We start from the raw sequence: 22345 nt of genomic DNA on the forward strand, positions 1-22345 counted from the left end.
AGTTTTCTTCACCCAGACAGGAATTTGTTTTTACTTTGGATCTGGCTTCCACGTCATGAAATGTAGACGAGCTCACCTTTGATCCAAGTCTCACCTTTTCATTTTATGTTCCTTCTATGATTGATTGTATATTGTTTAACGTCCCTCTCGAGAATTTTTCGCTCATATGGAGACGTCACCATTACCGGTGAAGGGCTGCAAAATTTAGGCCCATGCTCGACTTTAGCCTCGGAGCAGGAAAGGATCTTTATTGTGCCACACCCGCTGAGACACGGGGTCTCGGTTTTTACGGTCTCATCTGTAGGACCGTCCCATTTAGTCGCCTCTTACGACAAGCAAGGGGTACTCAGGACCTAATCTACCCCGGATCCTTGTATGAACATGAGACTTGATCAATTTTAGTGAGCTAGTGTCTAGTACGTTTTATGGCCCTTAAGCTTGTAGGTGGATTGAAAGTTGACCGAATGGAAAGTAGTTTAGGAGATATTGTTAGCTGGTCAAGCAATAAAATGAAACCCCAGGACGAAAGAGGAGACAACTCTCTAGATACACTTGGAGATGGACCTACACTGTAGATGTCCTGTTACAGTCGGCAGCGCCACTGACCATCGGGCATTGAAGCGCATCCTGCCAAGTGTGCAGTCGCGGTTACGGGTCACTGCGCAGAGCAATGTCCACAGGTCAAGACACGAGTGACAACAGGCCGCCTAGCCTGGTACCCGAGGCCTTCTGATGTTCAAAGGCCTCGGGTACCAGGCTACAGGCCGCCTGGTCCACGGTCTCCCGACGGCCCTATAACTTCCGGGTGGCTGCGATCAGGTCACCTTCCCCCAGCTCTTCTGACGTACTACCTTGTGGAGAAACGTCATTGACTACAGTCACTGTGAAATAGTCCTGACACAGGATGTGAGGCGTCCGGCATTTAAAGTGAAAGGCACGTGTTTAATGGCTGAAAACTTAAATTCGAAATTCAGGCTCTGATGTTACGTAGGATTCCAGTTCATTGATCTGGTGACATCTCAGTATGAGTGACAAATTCTCGAATAGACGTAAAACAAATCATTAATTAGTTTACCGGTTCTTGTCCAGAACACTGGTCTACATCGTCGGATACCCACGGGTGATTTCGTTTTTTACTCATCACTGAGTAAAAGACGAGATCCCCCGTGGGTTAATCCCAGCTGAGATTCGGCTTGGCTGAATATTTGGACTGACGCCTTCAGCCGAGATTACCCCGAGGGTATCCGACGATGATTGGTCTGTAGATACTATTTATTCTATCAATAAAGTTTTGTGGGCATGAAAATTCTGGAAATTTAGTGACATAATATTAGTGCAGTTTCTTGAGGTGAATACGTCTCTCTCTTGGACCCCCCACCCCCCCCGAAAAATCTTTATTTTGTGATGCACTTCATTTCAGGACCTAGTCCAACCTAGATATGAAATGAAATCGCCGTATAGCTGCAGAAACACACAGCTGAAGCATGTGTCTTTATACAACTTTAGTTTGGTATAGAACTTATCCAATGGTAAACTTTGCTAGACTACTAAAGATTGCTTAGAAATTGTTAACACATATGAAATTAACAAATCTTTAAAATGGTTGAGAATTTTATTCATAAACAAGAGGCTTATGGATCACAGCGCCCACCCGAGTACCATTAGTCCTGTTGTTCTTCAGAAGGTTTTTAAAAAAATTCACCTCTTTATTCTAGTGAAATTGTGGCTCTGTACTCTTAACTCTAGGAGGTGTCTAAATCCACACAGCACCGGGGGTGCTTCGATCTCAATATGATGAACATCGGGACTTTCTGTTTCGGACAAGAAAAAATAGTTTTTTATTAATAAAAGGAAAAAAATGGGTGGTTTTTTTTTGTTTTGTTGTATATATGCTTTACTATAGTATGCAAAATTTTATCCCGGATTTTAGCTCAACCCTATACCCCCAGGATCAATAAAGAAAAAATAAATAAATTGAATCCACATGCCTTGGGAATTTATGCAAATTAATTATTCTGGGAATGGATTCTTGACAGCTTTGAGTCTGCACCCACTATCTGAGGATGCTTGCACATCATCAGTCATGACCCTAGCTGTTGTTTTATGGATAATATTTTTTTTTGTTCATCTCCATTGAAACTTTGTTCCACTATTGTGGTGACATGTGGCCCCACCTACCCTGGAGGTCAAGATTTGAACAATTTGGAATCTATAATATGTCAGAAAGATTTCTTCAGAACAGCTTACTTGTGCTTACATATTAATATATGACCTATCATGACCCCTCTCTTTCCCTATCATAACTCAACCCTACCCCAAAGGACCATGATTTGAACAAACTTACATCTACACTACCTCAAGGTGCTTGCATATTAATGAATCCAATCATGGCCTTGTTGTCCCTATACATTATCTTTTTAAACTTTGATCCCCTATTGTGCCCCCCCCCTTCCCCCTGGTGACATGATATGAACAAATTTAAGTTTTCACTTTGCTGTCAAATACGTTTCATCTTTTGTTGTTGTTGTTTTTTTTTTGGCCCAGTGGTTCTTGATTAAATCTTTAAATGCCCCCACCAAATGTACTATTCCCTAATTATCTCCCCTTACAAGAGAGTGTGACTTTTCCATAAAACAAAATTGAATCCCCTTCACCCCAACGGTACTTTGTGTGAAGTTTGGTTAAAAATGACCCATTGGTTCTAAAGAAGAAGTCGAAAACGTTAAAAGTTTACGGACGGACGCCGGACAAAATGTGATCAGAAAAGCTCACGAGCTTTAAGAACAGGTGAGCTAAAGCAGTATAAAAATGTCTTGAAATACATAATACAGTATCTATACAAATCATGAATAATTTCAAAATAATTAATAATACCCGGTAAAAGTGAGCAGTCTATACAAAAACATAATTATGATTATACATTATTAGCATGATATATGACGCAAATTTTAAGTCTTTGCTTAGGATAATCTGGGCGAGTAAAACAAAATTGCTTCATTACAAAAAATTTTTTTTTTTAACTTCCATACTTGAATATCAACAATATTGAAATAAATTCAGAATGTCGATTTTCAGGACATCTGGGAAATTGCTATGCCGATTGTAAGAAGTTTCCCAACAGCTAAGTCAATCTTTTAAAAAGTTTTCATCATAGTTTTTCTTCCTTAAAATGAAAATCTAAAGATTCGTGTAGAACGAATTTTCAAAATTTATGCGATTGGAAAAAAAGATTGGAGACAACAACCCAATCCAACAAACTTGATTGATATTTTTTTAAATATGAAATCCATTGTTTTGATGAAGTCTGCAAATCAATCAGATGTAGGTAAAAATCTGGTGAAATGTAGAAAAAGCTTTAGAGGATCGATAAAGCACGTTTTCTTACCCTCACACAAACATCATTTTTATATTACGCTTAACGAATCAAAAGTAAAATAAGAGATATATCAGTTTGCTTAGTAGAATTTTGCAGTTTTGTTGCCATAGCGTCATAGACGTCAGCGGCTTCTATAAATAGAGAGTCGTACATAAAGTAAACACTAATGTACAAACATGTGTAAGTAAACATTATTGTACATGTACAAACACGTGTAAATAAACATTATTGTACATGTACACACGTGTAAATAAACATTATTGTAGCCTACATGTACAAACACGTGTAAATAAACATTATTGTACATGTACAAACACTATAGTAGAGGTAGACGCGCCTAAGTAATCTTTTCTGTGCGCATGCTCATTTCCTGTTTACGTTTAGATTGACATAACTTACAAAGTGCTTTCGAGTTATATAGAAAGCCTCGCTTCAGAACTACACGCACTACTGTTCATTATTAAGAAGCTTTCGAAGCACTTCTTTCAATTTTGTCATGTCCTCCCGAATTTTCACATCTTTCTCATTGTCATCATCTTCTTCGTTTTCTTTCATTTCATTTAGCTCATTCTCTGCTGTGTCATTTTCATCGTCAACGTCATCTTCCTCATCAACGTCATCTTCCTCAGTGACGTAGCTTTCCTTTGTAGATAACTGTCGTCTGCTTGTAGGCCATGTGCAACCCTTTAGACTTCCATCGAAAACAAGACCACTGGGACACGATTGTGAATACGATACACCATGGGCGCATTCATAATATTTGGTAGAGTCGCTTGGGTCGGCTAATTTTTCGTGACCTGCAGAGGGACATACCACGTTATCTGCCGCAGTACAAATTTGCTGGTCCTCGTTGAACTTGGTACCAGGAGCACAAGGCATAATGGTGGAGCCCCCAAATTCATCACACTGAATAAACTTCGTAGTGTCCTGTGGGTAGGGTATATGATATACGAAGCCCTGTGGTACACACGTGTTGGGAGAAGATGGTGCGTTCTGTTGTGTCGTTGATGTCGACGTCGTTGTTTCCAAACCTGGTCCCTTAATTGGCTGGTTTTTACCTACTCAAAAGACCATATCCATCAATGTTGTTATATCATTTATAAGTTAGTATCCGATTAAGAAAAGATAAATTTATGCACATTGTAATTTTGAAATAAGAAGCAATGGATACCCCCAGTGCACAGCTTGTCGGCAATGTTGGTTTTCTCCAGATCTTCAATTGTGCATTCCCGCACTACTGATCCCACCCGACAAGTTAACATAACAGCCTCTAAATAACAATAAAAGATGTATTTTAGATTTTACATATAAGGCTTGATCGTCAACTTCCAATATCTATGTAACTATTGACATGCCATTATCACTGCAAATGGTGTTTATGTCTCTCAACTGATTCGATACGCGAGAGCATGTTCTGCATATAATCAAATCTTAAACCGATTCGAAAGCAGGTTACTGACAAATAAGTTGATGTTACAGGACTTTCAGTCTCATAGGAAATCTATTTCGCAAATTATATGGTCGTTATCATTTTCTAATTTACAAACTCATGTACATATATATGTACAACCTGTCATTGGGTCGAATACTGCCTGAGGTGTTTCATACCATTTGTTAGACTGTTCTTTACATACTGATTTTGACTATGGATTTCTCCGTTTACCTGATCAAAATGTAGGGCTCATCACGGGTATGACTGGTCAACATGAGATACTTACTCTTTCTAGGCATATGCTCAGGTTCCTAGGAAGAGTAAGCATCCGCTGTCGACCGGTCACACCTGCTGTGAGGTCTATATATATCGATCAAGTAAACGGAATAATCCGCAGTCAAAATCGGTCTAACAATTGGTTGAAACACGTCCGACAGCATTTGACCCAGTGACAGGTTGTATTAGCAAACTAGATCGTTATAACGACCATAGAATATGCGAAATGCTGACTTTAAACGAGATTGTTGAAACCCTTGTAACATCAGCTTGTTCGCTAGTAGTCTGCCTCGATTTAAAAACTAAGTACATGTATAACAATATTTTGAAATAGAAAATCTTCAAAATTTAAGTTGTCAAAATGTAACAAATTGTAATTATATTGTGCATGAACAACAGCATACTCTGCAGAAAATGTGTTCAACGAAAAATACATTTCCGGATTCAAAGGTAATTCACCCTTCTGGCTTACCATTCTCACAATCTGACCCGGTGTAACCATCGGAACAAACGCATGAATAACCCTTGGACGTGTTTATGCAACTGCCACCATTTCGACATGGAGAAGACTGACACCCATTTATGTTCATTTCACAAGTTTTCCCACTAAATCCAGATGTACAGGTACACCGAAAATCGGCGTTAACATTGGAACAAGTTCCGCTGTTTCGGCAGGGAGAGCTGGCGCACCTGTTGACTCCAATCTCACAGGCTGTACCGGTGTACCCCGTCACACAAACACATTTATAACCGTTCAAGATGGCAATACATTGACCACCGTTTATACATGGATTGTTTTCACATTGGTCAATTTTGTCCTCGCACGTATCTCCATTGAATCCCGCCGTGCACTGACAAGAGAAACCTTTTGGAAGATCCACACACGAAGCGCCATTTTTACATGGGTTACTTTCACATTCGTCTACAATTAAAAATTATATTGTCCTTTTTAAATTTTCAAATAAACACTTTACTTAAATTTATCTTCTGTGACAAATAAAACAACAACTAGAAATTTTCATAAGACAGTAATACCCGCACTCAAGTGTTTGTCTTTAGATATGCATGTACTTTACGTCATACTTGTGTACAAAATGTACATCTGTAACTAGCAAAAAAGCCACAATTGCTATTTTATGTTTTACTTGAATATTTATGTGATCAAATTTAGGATAAAATGCTCAGGTGAGAATACGACCCCTGGGCCTCTTGGAGAAATACATTTATTTACAGCTACCTTGCTTAAAATTATAATCTCGATTTCAAATATAATTGTACTTTATACATGTACATAAAGAAGGCGCTGACTAACTGTAGCGATAATATATTATACTATTTAGACGTGGTAATGGGCAGGTGGCGGTAAATTTGAAAATAGTGGTATAATTTAATGCAAACCGGTCTCTTATTGTAGTATTTCATGTATTTAATTAACAAATTAATAAAGAATAAATTGCTTGAAAAGGAGTTGTATAAGGAATATGTTTGTTGTTAAGAAAGAGAAAAACATTTTTTGTTTTAAATTTCTACCCCCTAATTTGACACTTATACACGTGTACGAATATGCTAATTTATAGTTAATCATAATTAGATATTTGCAAATGTGCTTTAGTATCCCCATCCCCTTCATTCTGTGATTGCTCAAATATCCTTAAAACAGTTGAAATCCTTACCCCTAAACCACATATATTCTTAATGCACTTATCAAGATGTATTGATTATTCTGTTCGGGAAGTGTCCTTGGGTCATCCCCCCAACCCCCTCATACTATGATTGGCGAGATCCGCAACCCTATACCACAGCTGCACGTCAGTATTTCGTTGGGCAAGTGCCCTGGGGTCATCCCAAACCCTATTGCATATATATATACATGTATATATATATATATATATATATATTAGAATGAGGTCCTAACCCCTAAATCATATATAGTCCTGCTGCACATATCAAAGTGCATTAAGTATTCTGATGGGCAAGCGCTCCGGGGTCATCCCCACACCCTTATCATTTCTTATTGCTCATGTAAATATATTAAAATGGTTAAGATGCCAACCCTTAAAGCAAATATGTTCTTGTTACACACGACACAATATTGAGCACGAGGATTTTGTTTGTCGCTTTCCCACTTCATTTGCCCCTCAAGATGAAAAAGAAAATTCCGGAAACTTATTGCACGTCTAAAGGATACCACCAATTATAACCCAGAAGATGGTTTGACTACTGCGTAAAATGTAAAAGGGATTCTGGGAATCAGGATTTTGTAGAAAAACGTTGTTTTCGGCCCTCATTTGGCCCCTAGGGTGAAAATAAATATATTCCAAATACTTATTGCACATCTACAGGACACCATCATTTATCTTCCAAAAGATTATTTGGCTACTGCGTATAAAATGTATGAGGAATTCTGGGAACCTGGGGGGCTTTTTTTAAAGAAAGGGAACAATACCCATCGTTTTTTACCCACATTTTGCCCCCAAATTAAAATTGAAAATTCCAAAACCTTATTGCACATCTACAGGACACCGCCTCTCATATTCTAAAACATCAATTGGTTAATGTTTAAAATAAAAGAGGAGTTGGAGGAAAAGAAAGTGTGACAGACGGACGGACGGACCAGGGCAACAACAATATACCCGAACTTTCTTTCGAAAGTGCGGGTATAGCAACAATCTAAATATGTTTAAACATTTTAATAAAAGTATAAACCAAAATATCATATCGTTGACCCATTCCTTACTTAAACGGAACAACCAATACACCCTTAGACCTTGACGACGCTCCATATTTGGTATTGAAAAACCGGATCAAACTGGTTTGCAACAAACATGTATTCATTGTCTAAGATGAAAGCAATGCCAATTTCAAAAGAAATATGAGAGAAAAGATTCAGTGAATGTAAATATCATGATTCATAACACTTAGCTACCTATAGCTTGAGTAAATGCTATGCTGAATGTCTTGTTTCCAGTCAAGCAGTATTCATTCGTTGCAATGATTTTTCCTTTGTAATGAACATACACAGTTCGACCACCATTTTGAATCGAAAACGAGGACGGTTGATTATCACGTGCCAATCCTTTGGCTTCATAGAAAGCCTCGTTTGGAGTAGATGTGTCAGACGCAGCGAAGAGCTCGACCTCTCCGCAGGTTACCTCAGTCTAAGAAAAAGGAAATATCTGATATAAGTAAACACAAAGTTGAATTTCCATCCTTTATCAAGGAAATTCAAAACTTCAGAGACGATTTAGCCTGATGATACGATCAGTTTTGATAACGTACAGGCGAAATCTCAGCAAATTAAGTCTTTTTGAGGCATGAATTCTTATTTTCGTATTTCTAATTCTTGATTGAAAAAAAAAAACACCACTGGATTATTATTTAGTTCACATTTTATTGTATTATTGGGAAACTTACGGTAATTGTAGTATTGGGAGACTTACGGTGATTGTAGTTGACTGGGCATTGGTATCTATTTCAACAGTGTCCTCCACCACGTGGTCCGGCGTTAATTCTCCCGATACTTTGGGCTCACTGTTACCAACAACCTCTACTTTATGGGGAGCTATCAAAAAGAAGACATTGCAGTAACGCTTTACAGCGGGGTATCAATATCGGTGACCTATTGATTCAGAAATTATTTTCATCTTCGTGTTACAGTTGTTTTACAGTGTTTTCAATATTACACATCTCTGTAGAAAGTATAAAACTAAAAACTTAAACGATATACTTTATAAGGTCACAACTTCCATACATCCTATTGACTATATAATCTTAACTTATAACACCTTTTTTATACCCGAAATAATTCTTTTCTCCCTATCTACCATGTCTAGTTTAAATAATATATCTCTTTATTCAGAAATAGGTTTATATTCATGTTTACAAACTATGCATTATATATAAAAGATTGAGACAAACAACAAAAATCTTAGTGACAGGTCTGCCTTGAAGGACTTCTGCCTTGAAGGACTTCGAAGCCAAAATTCATTTCAAAATCGGTGCTTAAATGGAGAAAATGCTGTTTAGGCCACGTTCGAAGATGAATTAAAAAATTATAGGTTCGAAATGAAAATATCAAAAATTCATATGTATGATAGAAAATAACTAAAGAAACTTGATACGATAATGTGACTTTTTCCGGAAAATTAATTTCCCCATTAGGTATTTTCTTTAGTTACCCTGAATCGAGTTAATGAAGGCCGTAGCCGTGAAGGTTCTTTATCGTATCAACTCCTACTGTGACACGAGGTATCCATTTTCAAGATTATATCCTAAAGACCCGTGAATTTTACTTCAAATACTGGGAACTGAGAGAAGGAAAAACTAAACGTCTAAGACATGACGCGGTTGCTGCGAGCGCCTTATTCACCACGCAACCGCGACTGATCTTGCAAGTACATGTAGGAAACTTTGATATTATATATAAAGTACTTAGACTGATCTTGCAAGTACATGTAGGAAACTTTGATATGATATATAAAGTACTTAGACTTAGTATAATTGTTCATTTCTCTTGCACCCAATCTTAGAAAATCGTACGTTCTGAAAAATTCAAAATTGAACTCACAATTGCGTTTTACGAAACTAAGGTAAGGATGATTTACCTGTACAAGATCGTCTTCTGACCTCATATAAAATGTTATTGATACCAGAGAACTTCTCCAATATAAAAACATGAGAACAAGTCGGTTCAGAGGCCGCGGAGTTTATTTCATCTAGATCCACTTTACCAATTCCAATGACAAAAATGGATACGCCCTCATCCCTGTAAAGACAGCATTAAATTCCCACTCGTTAAGGAATTTCACAATCAGGATAAAACACTCACACTTGTGGTTTTTGTGCTGCATTAGATGTACAATCTAAGTCTTACTTTAAGGCCTTGGCCTGTTGTTCTGTTATCTTCTGATCAGATGATTTCCCATCTGTGAGAAGAAGCATGACCTTAGTGGAGTCCCTTCTGCAAATAACAATAATAACATAGCAATCATTCCTACAAATAACAATAATATAGCAATCATTCCTACAAATAACAATAATAACATAGCAATCATTCCTACAAATAACAATAATAACATAGCAATCATTCCTACAAATAACAATAATAACATAGCAATCATTCCTACAAATAACAATAATAACATAGCAATCATTCCTACAAATAACAATAATAATATAGCAATCATTCCTACAAATAACAGTAATATAGCAATCATTCCTACAAATAACAATAATAATATAGCAATCATTCCTACAAATAACAGTAATATAGCAATCATGCTACATGCACAAATAACACTAATATCATAGCATCAGTAGACGAGATAAACACGCTATAGACGCGATTAACACGTTATAGACGGGATTAACACGCTATAGACGAGATTGACACGCTATAGACGGGATTGGCACGCTATAGACGGGATTGATACGCTAAAGACGGGATTGACACGCTATAGACGGGATTGACACGCTATAGACGAGATTGACACGCTATAGACGAGATTGACACGCTATAGACGAGATTACCATGCTATAGACGGGATTACCATGCTATAGACGGGATTGGCACGCTATAGACGGGATCGATATGCTAAAGACGGGATTGACACGCTATAGACGAGATTGACACGCTATAGACGGGATTGACACGCTATACACGGGATTGACACGCTAATGACGGGATTGACACGCTATAGACGGGATTGACGCGCTATAGACGGGATTGACACGCTATAGACGGGATTGACACGCTATAGACGGGATTGACACGCTATAGACGAGATTGACACGCTATAGACGAGATTACCATGCTATAGACGGGATTACCATGCTATAGACGGGATTGGCACGCTATAGACGGGATCGATATGCTAAAGACGGGATTGACACGCTATAGACGGGATTGACACGCTATAGACGGGATTGACACGCTATACACGGGATTGACACACTATAAACGGGATTGACACGCTAATGACGGGATCGATATGCTATAGACGGGATTGGCACGCTATAGACGGGATTGATACACTAAAGACGGGATTGACGCGCTATAGACGGGATTGACGCGCTATAGACGGGATTGACACGCTATAGACGGGATTGACACGCTATAGACGGGATTGACACGCTATAGACGAGATTGACACGCTATAGACGAGATTACCATGCTATAGACGGGATTACCATGCTATAGACGGGATTGGCACGCTATAGACGGGATCGATATGCTAAAGACGGGATTGACACGCTATAGACGGGATTGACACGCTATACACGGGATTGACACACTATAAACGGGATTGACACGCTAATGACGGGATCGATATGCTATAGACGGGATTGGCACGCTATAGACGGGATTGATACACTAAAGACGGGATTGACGCGCTATAGACGGGATTGACACGCTATAGACGGGATTGACGCGCTATAGACGGGATTGACACGCTATAGACGGGATTGACACGCTGTAGACGGGATTGACAAGCTATAGACGGGATTGGCACGCTATAAACGCGATTACCACGCTATACACGGGATTGACACAAACTTCCACCAGAGTTCATTTGCTCACAAAACCAAACTCTTCCACTTAGGCATTATGGGATAGCGATTTCTTAGGCCGCGTATACTGTGACGTCACTGTAGAATGACGAAAAAACATAACGTCAAACGTAAACAAATTTCAAAACAAGAACGTAAACATCAAGTTCATTACTTTACACAATAATTTGAACAGAGTCTCCCTACTTTTTAATGATCTTTTGATCATTTTATGTTTAAAATAAAATCCATACTTTTATATTAATGCTCTTAATATTAATATCTTCAAACTTTTAACTGCGAACTACTTCTTTAGTGTAATTTGTCTGCGTGATAATCGCGGACTCACAATATACAAATCTGTATATTGTGGTGCGTCACATAGGAGAGGTCTATTCGTAGGTGACGTAATGAGGCCTCGACGGGGAGTTTGGGGATTGACACACTATAAACGGGATTGACACGCTAATGACGGGATTGACACACTATAGACGGGATTGACACGCTATAGACGGGATTAACACGCTATAGACAGGATTGACACGCTATAGACGAGATTACCACACTATAGACGGGATTGACACACTATAAACGGGATCGATACGCTAGAGACGGGATTGGCACGCTAGAGACGGGATTGACACGCTATAAACGGGATTGACACGCTAGAGACGGGATTGACACGCTATAGACGGTATTGGCACGCAATAGACGGAATTACGATGCTATAGGCTATAGACGGGATTAATACGCTATAGATGGGATTAACAAACTATAAACGAGATTGATACGCTATAGACGGGATTAACACGCTATAGACGGGATTGACACGCTATAGACGGGATTAACACGCTATAGACGGGATTGACACGCTATAGACGGGATTGACACGATATAGACGGGACTGACACGCTATAGATGGGACTGACACGTTGTAGACGGAATTGATACACTACAGATGGGATTGACAAGCTATAGACGGGATTGGCACGCTATAGACGGGATTACGATGCTATAGACGGGATTGATACGCTATAGACGGGATTGATACACTATAGACGGGATTGACACGCTATAGACGGGATTGACATGCTATAGAGGAATTGGCACGCTATAGACGGGATTACCATGCTATAGACGGGATTAATACGCTATAGACGGAATTAACAAACTATAAACGGGATTGATACGCTATATACGGGATTAACACGCTATAGACGGGATTGATATGCTATAGCATTAGACGGGATTAACACGCTATAGACGGGATTAACACGCTATAGACGGGACTGACACGCTATAGACGGGACTGACACGTTGTAGACGGGATTGATACACTACAGACGGGATTGACAAGCTATAGACGGGATTGACACGCTATAGACGGCATTGACACGCTATAGACGAGACTGACACGCTATAAACGGGATTGACAAGCTATAGACGGGAATGACACGCTATAAACGGGACTAAAAGTAGTGACAGGACTGCAGCACTATAGGCGTAGTGAGAGGTTCCCAGTAAGCATTGAGTTGTTGTCATGTCAACGGAGTTCTCAATGAGTTATTACAGTGAAACCTTGCAGATGAACCAACACTGAAAGGGGTGTTAATCTAGAGATGTCCTATGATGTAACTATGACAGCAAGCGTGTATCATATACCAGGAGTCATGTGCAAACGTAGGCATTCGAAATGTTCACGACGACCGAAAGGTATAGTAGGTAAAATACCTGACTATATAGATTCAAGAGATCCAGGTCCGAATCCTGTCTGATCCGTTGTATTATCTCCCTTCCTGTTAGAATCCTTGTTTGTTCCGTCGTATCATGTGCCTTCCTGTTACATTTGGTGCACAACTTAATAAGCGCTCGGTCAGATATGTAGAAGGAATTCAATGTAAACGCATGAATATCAGCGATGACCTCGCTCGGACATGTCTAGGATGTAACATGAAATTGATATATGCTTATTTCTCACAAATGTCCAACTTCTCGTCACGATCATTGCTACATTTTGTAGTAGGATTTTAATCCTGCTATGAGTGAGAGAGAGAGAGAGAGAGAGAGAGAGAGAGAGAGAGAGAGAGAGAGAGAAAGGGGGGGGTACAGATGAGTCCGCTACAGTGTACATGTATATGGGATACATGTGTTGATATAGTTATAATAATATTATGAATACCTTCTTGAACTTTTGGTGAAAACATTTCTGGCTGCTTTTATCCCTGCGCCGATCAATGTTCCTCCGCGGTTATATTTCATGTCCCGAATAGCTTCCTACATGACAGATTGATAGCGTTACGATCATAATGTGGTTTCATAAAATATCTGTGGCTACCAACATTCCAGACCAGGGAATCAAGTGCTAACGAAATAATGCAATATATTAATGTTTGTTTATAAAGGAAGCATATACTGTTTACTAGAATCCCGTCACATATCAAGGAAACTATTCATTTGAAGAGGTTCGCACCTGAGATTTGGAGTACGGTCAATTTTGTGAGAAGTGTTTTTTTGATTTCTACATTCAATACCATGAAAGTTGATGCTTGCGAAAGTTGATGAAACAATAGAATTAAAAAAATGTTTATTTTCGCAATCATTTTAATGTTCTATTCTATTGATTGAAACTGACAGGAAAAAAGGGGCAATTCAGAATCTTAAATAACTAGAACCTTCCTCAACACAGAGCTACTGCTTTCTGTGGGTGGGTTGGGGGTTGAAATATTCTCCCAGAGGGTTAGAGTGTTTTTTTCAGCTAGTACCTTCTCCATCCAATGATTACCATTTTTGAAACGTTTTGAAAAATTGCATATCTAGTAATAATATGAAAATAAAAGTATCGATTGGAAGAGTGTTGATGGAATAATTATTTGATAATATGCTTTCACGTATCTGCTGACCAGTGAAACAAAACTACTGACCTAAAGAAACGTGTAGAATACGGTGATAAATGTATGATTTCGCCTAATTGAAATAATACACCTGTGTGTCATTATTCGTAGATTTGACGGGACAGAAGTTCACAGAACTCACCTTAATAGAATATTTTTGACTATATCTGTCAAGTTGGAACTGTGTGGTGGCAGCTTTGTGGAACTTAACGAGCCCCACGTGAAAAGCAGTGTTTGAAATGGTCAGCTGTTCCACGAACTGAAGCAGGAAGTTCTTAATCCGGCCGAAGTTTTTAATTCCAATACTTCCGGACTCATCCACCACAAACACCAAGTCTATAGGCTTTGTATTACATGAAACTAAAAACAAAAGGGGGGTTACAATGGGGAATTTATCAAGTGACCTATGATGCGAAAGGACTACAAGAAGCTTCATTTGTGATCTGGAAGCAAAGTTCTATAACCTTCATAAGGGAGATGTACGCATGCTTTCGACCCTTATCCCTTCTCAAACTAGTGATAATCCATTTACACAAAAAAATGTGAGTAAATTAAAACACTTTCTAATTCATGAAAATTAATATTTCACCTTTATTTGCCAGATGATATGTATACCTTGTTTCAAGAGTTAGGTTGCATTGCTTTACCAAAGCTCATTGAGCTACAAAAAAATAATTATTTTTCGCGTTATATATTATATATAACGCAAAACTTTCGCGGATAAACGCGCAACTTTCGCTTTTTTTAACTCGTAACTTTCGCGTTATAACGAAAAGCGTTCACGTTAAAATGCGAAACTTTTACGAATTAACACGTAATTTTCGCGTTATATATAGCAAAAGGTTCGCGAATTAACATGTAACTTTCGCGAATTAATGCGTAACTTTCACATTATAACCCGAAATATTCTATATCTAGTAGATATACTCGTAGATATGTAAAACAGGAACCCGTGATTAGTTCACTGAACCAAGGATTTATAAGCATTATAACGCGAACAATTTTTTTCAGCTACGAAAATGAGTTAAATGGGTTTTCACAGATCATTGTCGTAGTGGGAAAAAAGTACACTATACCATAGGGCGAATCTTTCCATGGGGTGATTATGTTTGGCTTAAATCAGCGGTTTCGTATTATGCCGCCAAAATTTAAATAGCTAAATGTTTCTGTAATCTTCACAAGGAAGATAACTCTGTAAAGCAGTTGTTTGAGTTCGGAATGTATATAAACTGTTAAGTTTAAATGCCAGGTTGTTTTTTTTTTCTGACGACAGTAAACATTTTACAGATAATCAATTTACTGGGGTATGTCACACTACTTATTCTTTTTATGTTTTGGGACTTCATGTCCATTAAATATATTTCGCTAATTTTTCCCCGTATCATCATGAGGTAGAAAAGTGTATGCCTGCGGAAAATACTCTATACGGTACCAATATTAAAGCAATGCTTTTAATTTTTATACTCGGGGATTTCTTTTTCATTTCATACCTTTCACGCCGATTTTCGCCATAATTATTAGTACGTTGTGCATTTTAGTATCATACATAAATTTAAAAAAAAATTACATACCGTCGCGAAGGTTAGTTACAGCCAAAAAGGCGTTTCTTGGTCCTCCAAAGTGATCGGCCCAGAATTTCGCTTGAGCGTTAACAGTTGACGGAATGGTTTCTCCATTTCTCAAAGTCGCATACTGCAAGTACAGCGCAGCCGCAATGCCTGAAAACAGCGGCTTCCGGAGGTCAGACCACGTGACCTTAGACCAAGAGATGCTGAAGTTTCCATAGATTCCCGCGCGCTGTTTCCGTACATAGTTGGATGATTGAGTAAGGAGAAACTTTTGTCTATCGATCTGTAAAATTACAATCAAGCTTTAAAGCAACATGCAGTTAAGAGTGAAATTAAAATTAAAATTGATTTATTTAAAAAGAGAGATTAATGAAGAGCAACAGTAGTGATAATCACCAATGACAGCAAGAACTCGGGATTACATAAGCTGGCGTTAAAATTTTCTCAGGATTTAAAGAATGATAATTGTGGCTTCTACTCCCGGCTACCACAAAACACAGGTAGGTAGTGACCGTTATGTGTGTCTCGGACAAGGCCTTAGAACCCTAGCTGCAATAATACAGCCCTCTCCGATTTGTTTCAGGGAGAGGGCTACAACTCCTTCGGATCTCCATGGTGGTGCAGATGCGGGAGTGATTTGCTCCCGCAACATTTTCGATCACTCTAAACTGGCTTTCTTCACGTTAATAAAATGATATACGTTATGCTTCTTAGTCAATATATAAATTTACAACCTGTAACTTACGATTTTTGTAAGGCTTTATTCTACCGTGTTTGACAATTTCGATATATTCCAATTTCTCTATTGACGAGTACGAAGAAAGCGATTTTGTCGGTATTGAAAAGGTTTACATTTGAGATAAAGTTAAAAAAAAAAAAAAACGAACAACAGAGTGTATTTTTTTTCTGCCACCATATGATTTTCCTTTCTTTGTCGGAATGGCTTGAGTAACTACATTTTTGCGCCGATCGTCAATATTAAAGGACACAACGCATATTTCTGCATATGTACCCCTTTAAATTAGAAGATCCTTACGAAGACGTTAAACAACAGCAATCAAGTGACGAAATCCTTTACATTGTATGAAGACAATTGTATTTGTAAAAGTCAGCAGCAGATTTCCTTAATGGAGTCCCGTGGGGATCCGGGTTAGAATTTAATAGGTCATCAGTACCCCTTGCTTGTCGTAAGAGGCGATTAAATGGGGCAGTCCTTCGGATGAGACCGCAAAAACAAAAAACAAAAACCAGGCCCGTGTCACAGCAGGTGTGGCACGATAAAGATTCCTCCCTGTTCGAAGGCCGTAAGCGCCGAGCATAATTCTCGAGCGGGACGTTAAACAATATACAATCAATGAATCAATCAATCCTTGATGGAAAAATGTTTTACCTGCCATATCCCTCCATGAAAATTATCTCGATACGTGTCATTTTTAGCCCCGTCTCTGCTGGCCGCGTATGCCATTCTTCTCAGGAAGAAATTGTCATTTGAAATGAGACATCGTGATCGAAGTAGATCCACCACTGCCTCCACCACTCCTGATCCGCGCGTGCCTTCTTCTCGGGTTTTGTCCACTGAGCAAACTCCAGACACAAGAACCAGCAATACCAGCACGGAATATACTTTCAGATTCTCCATCACGATGAGGCGGACCCTTGTACACCTAACTATTTACTGAATTCACCTAATATTGTGAGGGACATATATTTTCCGCTTATCTTTTGTTATGTGTGCCTGTAACTAAAACATTTAACATAATCAAGCATAATTCATTTAAATCTTTGTTGATTGCACAATGTGGATTTATCTTCCGATCAGAGTATAGATGTCGACATGGCTCAGTACCGCCCTATTGTTTTGAATATATTCAGGATGCCTCTATGGGGTACCCAGTCGTTGTGTGTTATATGCCATGTTTCATTGTACATTGTTAACGTACATTCGTCAAGTTCTATATTTAAACTTCCCTGATCTTAAGATTGGATGGTTGGGAGCAGCAGTTCGGATTATTCTACATAGAAGGGTTGATACATTGGCGTGACTCGGAAACATTTACGGGGTACACACGCCAAATAGGTCATTCTTAACACAGAAGAAAAACCACCGAACACCTTCTTGTTTCATAGACACAATGTCCTCATTTTCAAAACTAGTCCGTATTTTTTCGGTTATCCTAAAATGGTTGCGTGGGTGTTCGTTGACAGTGCTGTACCGATGGAATTCTACACCTCGACCTATCAATCTGATCAAAATCAACCCTATTGTTCTATTGCTTTGTTTACAAGTATTGAGTTTAATTTAGGATAGTTGTGATGCATTCTCATGCATTAGTTTAGTTACCCATCTGTGATATATTTTCTCTGTTATATTTTCCATTAATGTGTAAAAATGGTACTGACTTGAATGATAACATTACTTAACAGTAACTTTAATTATATGTATTTTAGGTATCTAAATTTTCTATTAAAATCTATTTCTAGCCAGAATCTTTATTAATAAAGGTGATCCTTTTAAACACGGTAGATTTCTGTTTAACACCATCGTCCTTATTTGAATCTAATTGTTGTTTCTCATCAATTGTTATTTCGTTAATACGTTATATCGAATTGTACAAAAGTTTTGAGAGCATTATAATAAACACGATATTTAATACTATTAACATATCGAGAAGATGGCAAATGACCGGCGAACGTCAGACCAAAAAAGTCTTATTATACATGTAATTATCTGAGTATGTGTGATATAAATCAAGTGAAAATATTCAAATTTTGTGAAGAAGATTGGAAACAAAAAATATAGTCTCTTCCTGAATTGCGAACAAATGCCACCTTCAAACATAATTTCTAACTCAACCGTACGTCACGACCCTGGACAGATAAGAAAGACCCGTGACGGCTAGGTCAGATGTGGAATCCTGCCCTTCGTATTGGAACCGGTTGTTACCTAAATGAATCTCCACAAGAATGTTTCTGTATCTGTTCTAATTCTGTATATTTTTCTAAAACCATAAAGAAAAACAGTCTTTCACACTATAAATGTAGACAAAAATGTACAAGTGAATATCAATCTAAACCTTTTGATGGAAAATAATCAAAGACAAACTGTAACATATCGCAATGTATCATTTCAAGCAAGAAAACCACATTTGTAGATGCGCTACAAATGCTACATATAGGTCCAATGGGCTGGGGACAGCAGTTTAATTACCATACTGTATTGATAAGGAGTTTTCGTAAGTGCTTTTCATGGGTTTTAATTCAAGTTTCGGTTCTATTCGGTTTGTTTATTATACAGGTGGATTTAAGGTGGGCGGGAAAAACATTTACTAGTATGTGTCCTTTAACAGTATATGCATATAGATAGCATGAATAATGTCGATTATTTCATTAGAATAACATGTATTTTTTAAATGAATATTTGCAGCTGTACACAACATATCAAAACCAAAATAAATTTTCTTTTCATTTTATTTATTGAATTATTGACTTGAAACTGATAATAGTTGCTTTTATATTTTACACATTCCGCTGAGAAATAATATTTGCTTAATAATGGATAAAACTGAAACGTATTGATAACAGTAATGATTTTTTAAAATATTAATCTTTAATTCAGAACTTTTGAACATGTTATTGATGAGGAATTGTGCAACCGAAACAATGAAAAAAATGATTTCTCATTTTCCCATGCGCACTTTCTACACACCCACAAACATGTCAACAACAACAAAAAATTAAAAAAAACAACAACATTATTTTGATGTTTGTTGTTTGAATCGTATCAATAGGTTGTGTATTTAATACCTAATATAATATAATTGAACGTACAACTTATTTTCATTCGTTTCAGCCTTGGGTGTCGACCTTGAGTTTTTGAATTGTACCATTAGAGTATTATTCCAGATTCTTTCAGGTAAATTTGTCTTCCTAAACAGAATTTCAACACGTAACCCAGTTTACTTCGTTTCGGAGTTTTGACATTGTGTTTCTAAATCGTACCATTACTGAATCTGTTCACGTATATCTGTATTTTAAAACATCAATTCAAGCATAACACTCTAACCTGACTGTTAAAATCATTATTATCATATTGTTCCGGATTTTTGCAATCCTAAACAAGAATTCATTAAAATCTAATTTAGTGGTAAATTGAACTCAACGTACGACTTATCTTGTCGGGTTCACGGCGGGTGTGATCGGTCGGCAGGGGATGCTTAATTCCTCCTTCTAGGCACCTGATCCGTCTTCGCCTGGCCCTTTATTTATTCTTTCGTTATCCTGAGGAGGGGACGGGTCGTCCCTAGACTTATCCCGTCGTTGGTCATATCGGTGCTTTATATATCATATATATATTGGGTATATATTCGATAATCGTGTTATTCATATCCAATAATCGTGTTATTTATATTCGATAATTGTATTATTTTTATTCGATAATTGTGTTATATATATTTGATAATTGCGTTATCTATATTCGATAATCTTGTTGTTTATATTCAATAATCTTGTTATTCATATTCGATAATCCTGTTATTTATATTCGATAATTGTTTTATTTATATAGATAATTGTCTTATTTATATTCGATAATAGTGTTATCTATATTCGATAATCTTGTTGTTTATATTCAATAATCTTGTTATTCATATTCGATAATCGTGTTATTTATATTCGATAATTGTATTATTTATATTCGATAATTGTTTTATTTATATTCGATAATAGTGTTATCTATATTCAATAATCTTGTTAATATTCATATTCGATAATCGTGTTATTTATATTTGATAACATTGATATTCATATGCGAACTCTTTATTCATATCCGATAAATCTTGATTTGACAATGTTGTTAGTTATGAAAGGCGATGATAACGAACAGTGATCAATCTCATAACTCCTATAAACAATACAAAATAGAGATGGGCAAACACGTACCCCTGGGAATACCGGAGGTGGGATCAGGTGCCTAGTAGGAGTAAGCATGCCCTGTCGACCGGTCACACCCGCTGTGAGCACTATATCTTGATTAAGTAGACGAAGTAATCCGTACTTAAAAATGAATGTGTCAAGAACGGACTCATAATCGGTATGAAACACGACATACAGCATTTGACCCAATGATAAGTTGTATCGGTAAACGAGATCATTATAATGACCATAGAATTTGCGAAATGTTCACTTTAATCGAGACTATTAAAACCCCTGTAACATCAACATGTTTGTCAGTAGCCTGTCTCGATTTACAAACTGATCATACGCAGAACAAACTCTTGCGTATCGAATCAGTTGAGAGATATCAACACCATATACAGGTGATAATGAAATATTGCTACATAGATATGGGAAGTTAACGATGAAAAAGGCCAGATCATCCCGTTTGTCATAAAATTGAGTTGTTAGTTTGCCGTTAATATTTATTTTCAATAGAATAACTAAGTACGAAGCAGATCTGGAGGACTCTGCAGTGTCTTTTATTTCGAGTTCACAGGAATATATCGAATTGATATATGAATGAAAAATGATAATTGTTAATACATAAAACGCCGTCAATACATCTAAATGTATAAATGGGTAGAAAATTTTGAATAAAGTCTGCTTCATAAGAATATAAAAACAGGTCAGCTAACAAAGGAGCACAATTCGTGCCCATGTGAATTCCAACAGACTGTTGGAAGATCTGATCACCAAAGACTACGAAGATATTGTAAATGAGGAACTCCAGCATATTGTTTTTATTTCAACTTCTATCAGAGTAATTTTATGGATGACTGATCATGGGATATAATGTTTCCTTTATTCATGTTTGTTGAAGAAGCAACTGTCAATGATGTCAAACTGTCTAGTCTTTAATTCATCGTGAGGAATGGTCGTGTAAAGTTTTGAAAAGTCATACGTTTTGATATTGTTGATTTGAAAAAAGTTTGGAAATTTCAAATTTTGTTGAAGTTCTTTAGAACTTTTTAGAATCCACATTGATTTACACCATTGCTGGCATATGTTGTGGCACAGTACGTCTAAAGTTTCTCCTTCACAGCTGGACCAGTCGCGGTAGCTCAGTGGTAGAGCGTTTGCTTCGTAAACTGGAGGTCGTTAGTTCGAGTCCCGCTCGTGCCATGGCCGCCTCAAACCTGAGATGTTAAAATATGTAGTGATTGCTCCTTCACCAAACGCTCGGCATTTGGAAGCGAGAATCACGTGTCTTTCGGATATGACCTTGAAAACGGAGACAGACGTTGGCACGCTAAAGAAA

The 22345-nt window shown here is 37.6% G+C and overlaps 1 protein-coding gene across 2 annotated transcripts; it reads right to left on the reverse strand.

The window, feature by feature from the left end:
* Nucleotides 1-1597: 1597 nt before the first annotated feature.
* Nucleotides 1598-17868, reverse strand: LOC125665625 (matrilin-2-like). Of its 2 annotated transcripts, XM_056152342.1 has the most exons (12): nucleotides 17483-17868; nucleotides 16096-16375; nucleotides 14667-14884; nucleotides 13813-13907; nucleotides 9958-10044; nucleotides 9689-9849; nucleotides 8525-8646; nucleotides 8011-8242; nucleotides 5557-6006; nucleotides 4548-4646; nucleotides 3776-4434; nucleotides 1598-1811 (listed from the first exon to the last, which is right to left on the reverse strand). In XM_056152342.1, the coding sequence occupies exons 1-11, from the start codon at nucleotides 17729-17731 to the stop codon at nucleotides 3824-3826; spliced, it is 2604 nt and encodes an 867-aa protein (XP_056008317.1). In that variant the 5' UTR covers nucleotides 17732-17868; the 3' UTR covers nucleotides 1598-1811; nucleotides 3776-3823. The 2 variants fall into 2 exon arrangements, with proteins under 2 accessions (XP_056008317.1, XP_048754322.2); XM_048898365.2 differs by having other exon boundaries at nucleotides 1598-4434; nucleotides 17483-17867.
* Nucleotides 17869-22345: the final 4477 nt, after the last annotated feature.

The sequence above is a fragment of the Ostrea edulis genome, chromosome 10 (assembly GCF_947568905.1).
Source record: "Ostrea edulis chromosome 10, xbOstEdul1.1, whole genome shotgun sequence".
Classification (NCBI taxonomy): domain Eukaryota; kingdom Metazoa; phylum Mollusca; class Bivalvia; order Ostreida; family Ostreidae; genus Ostrea; species Ostrea edulis.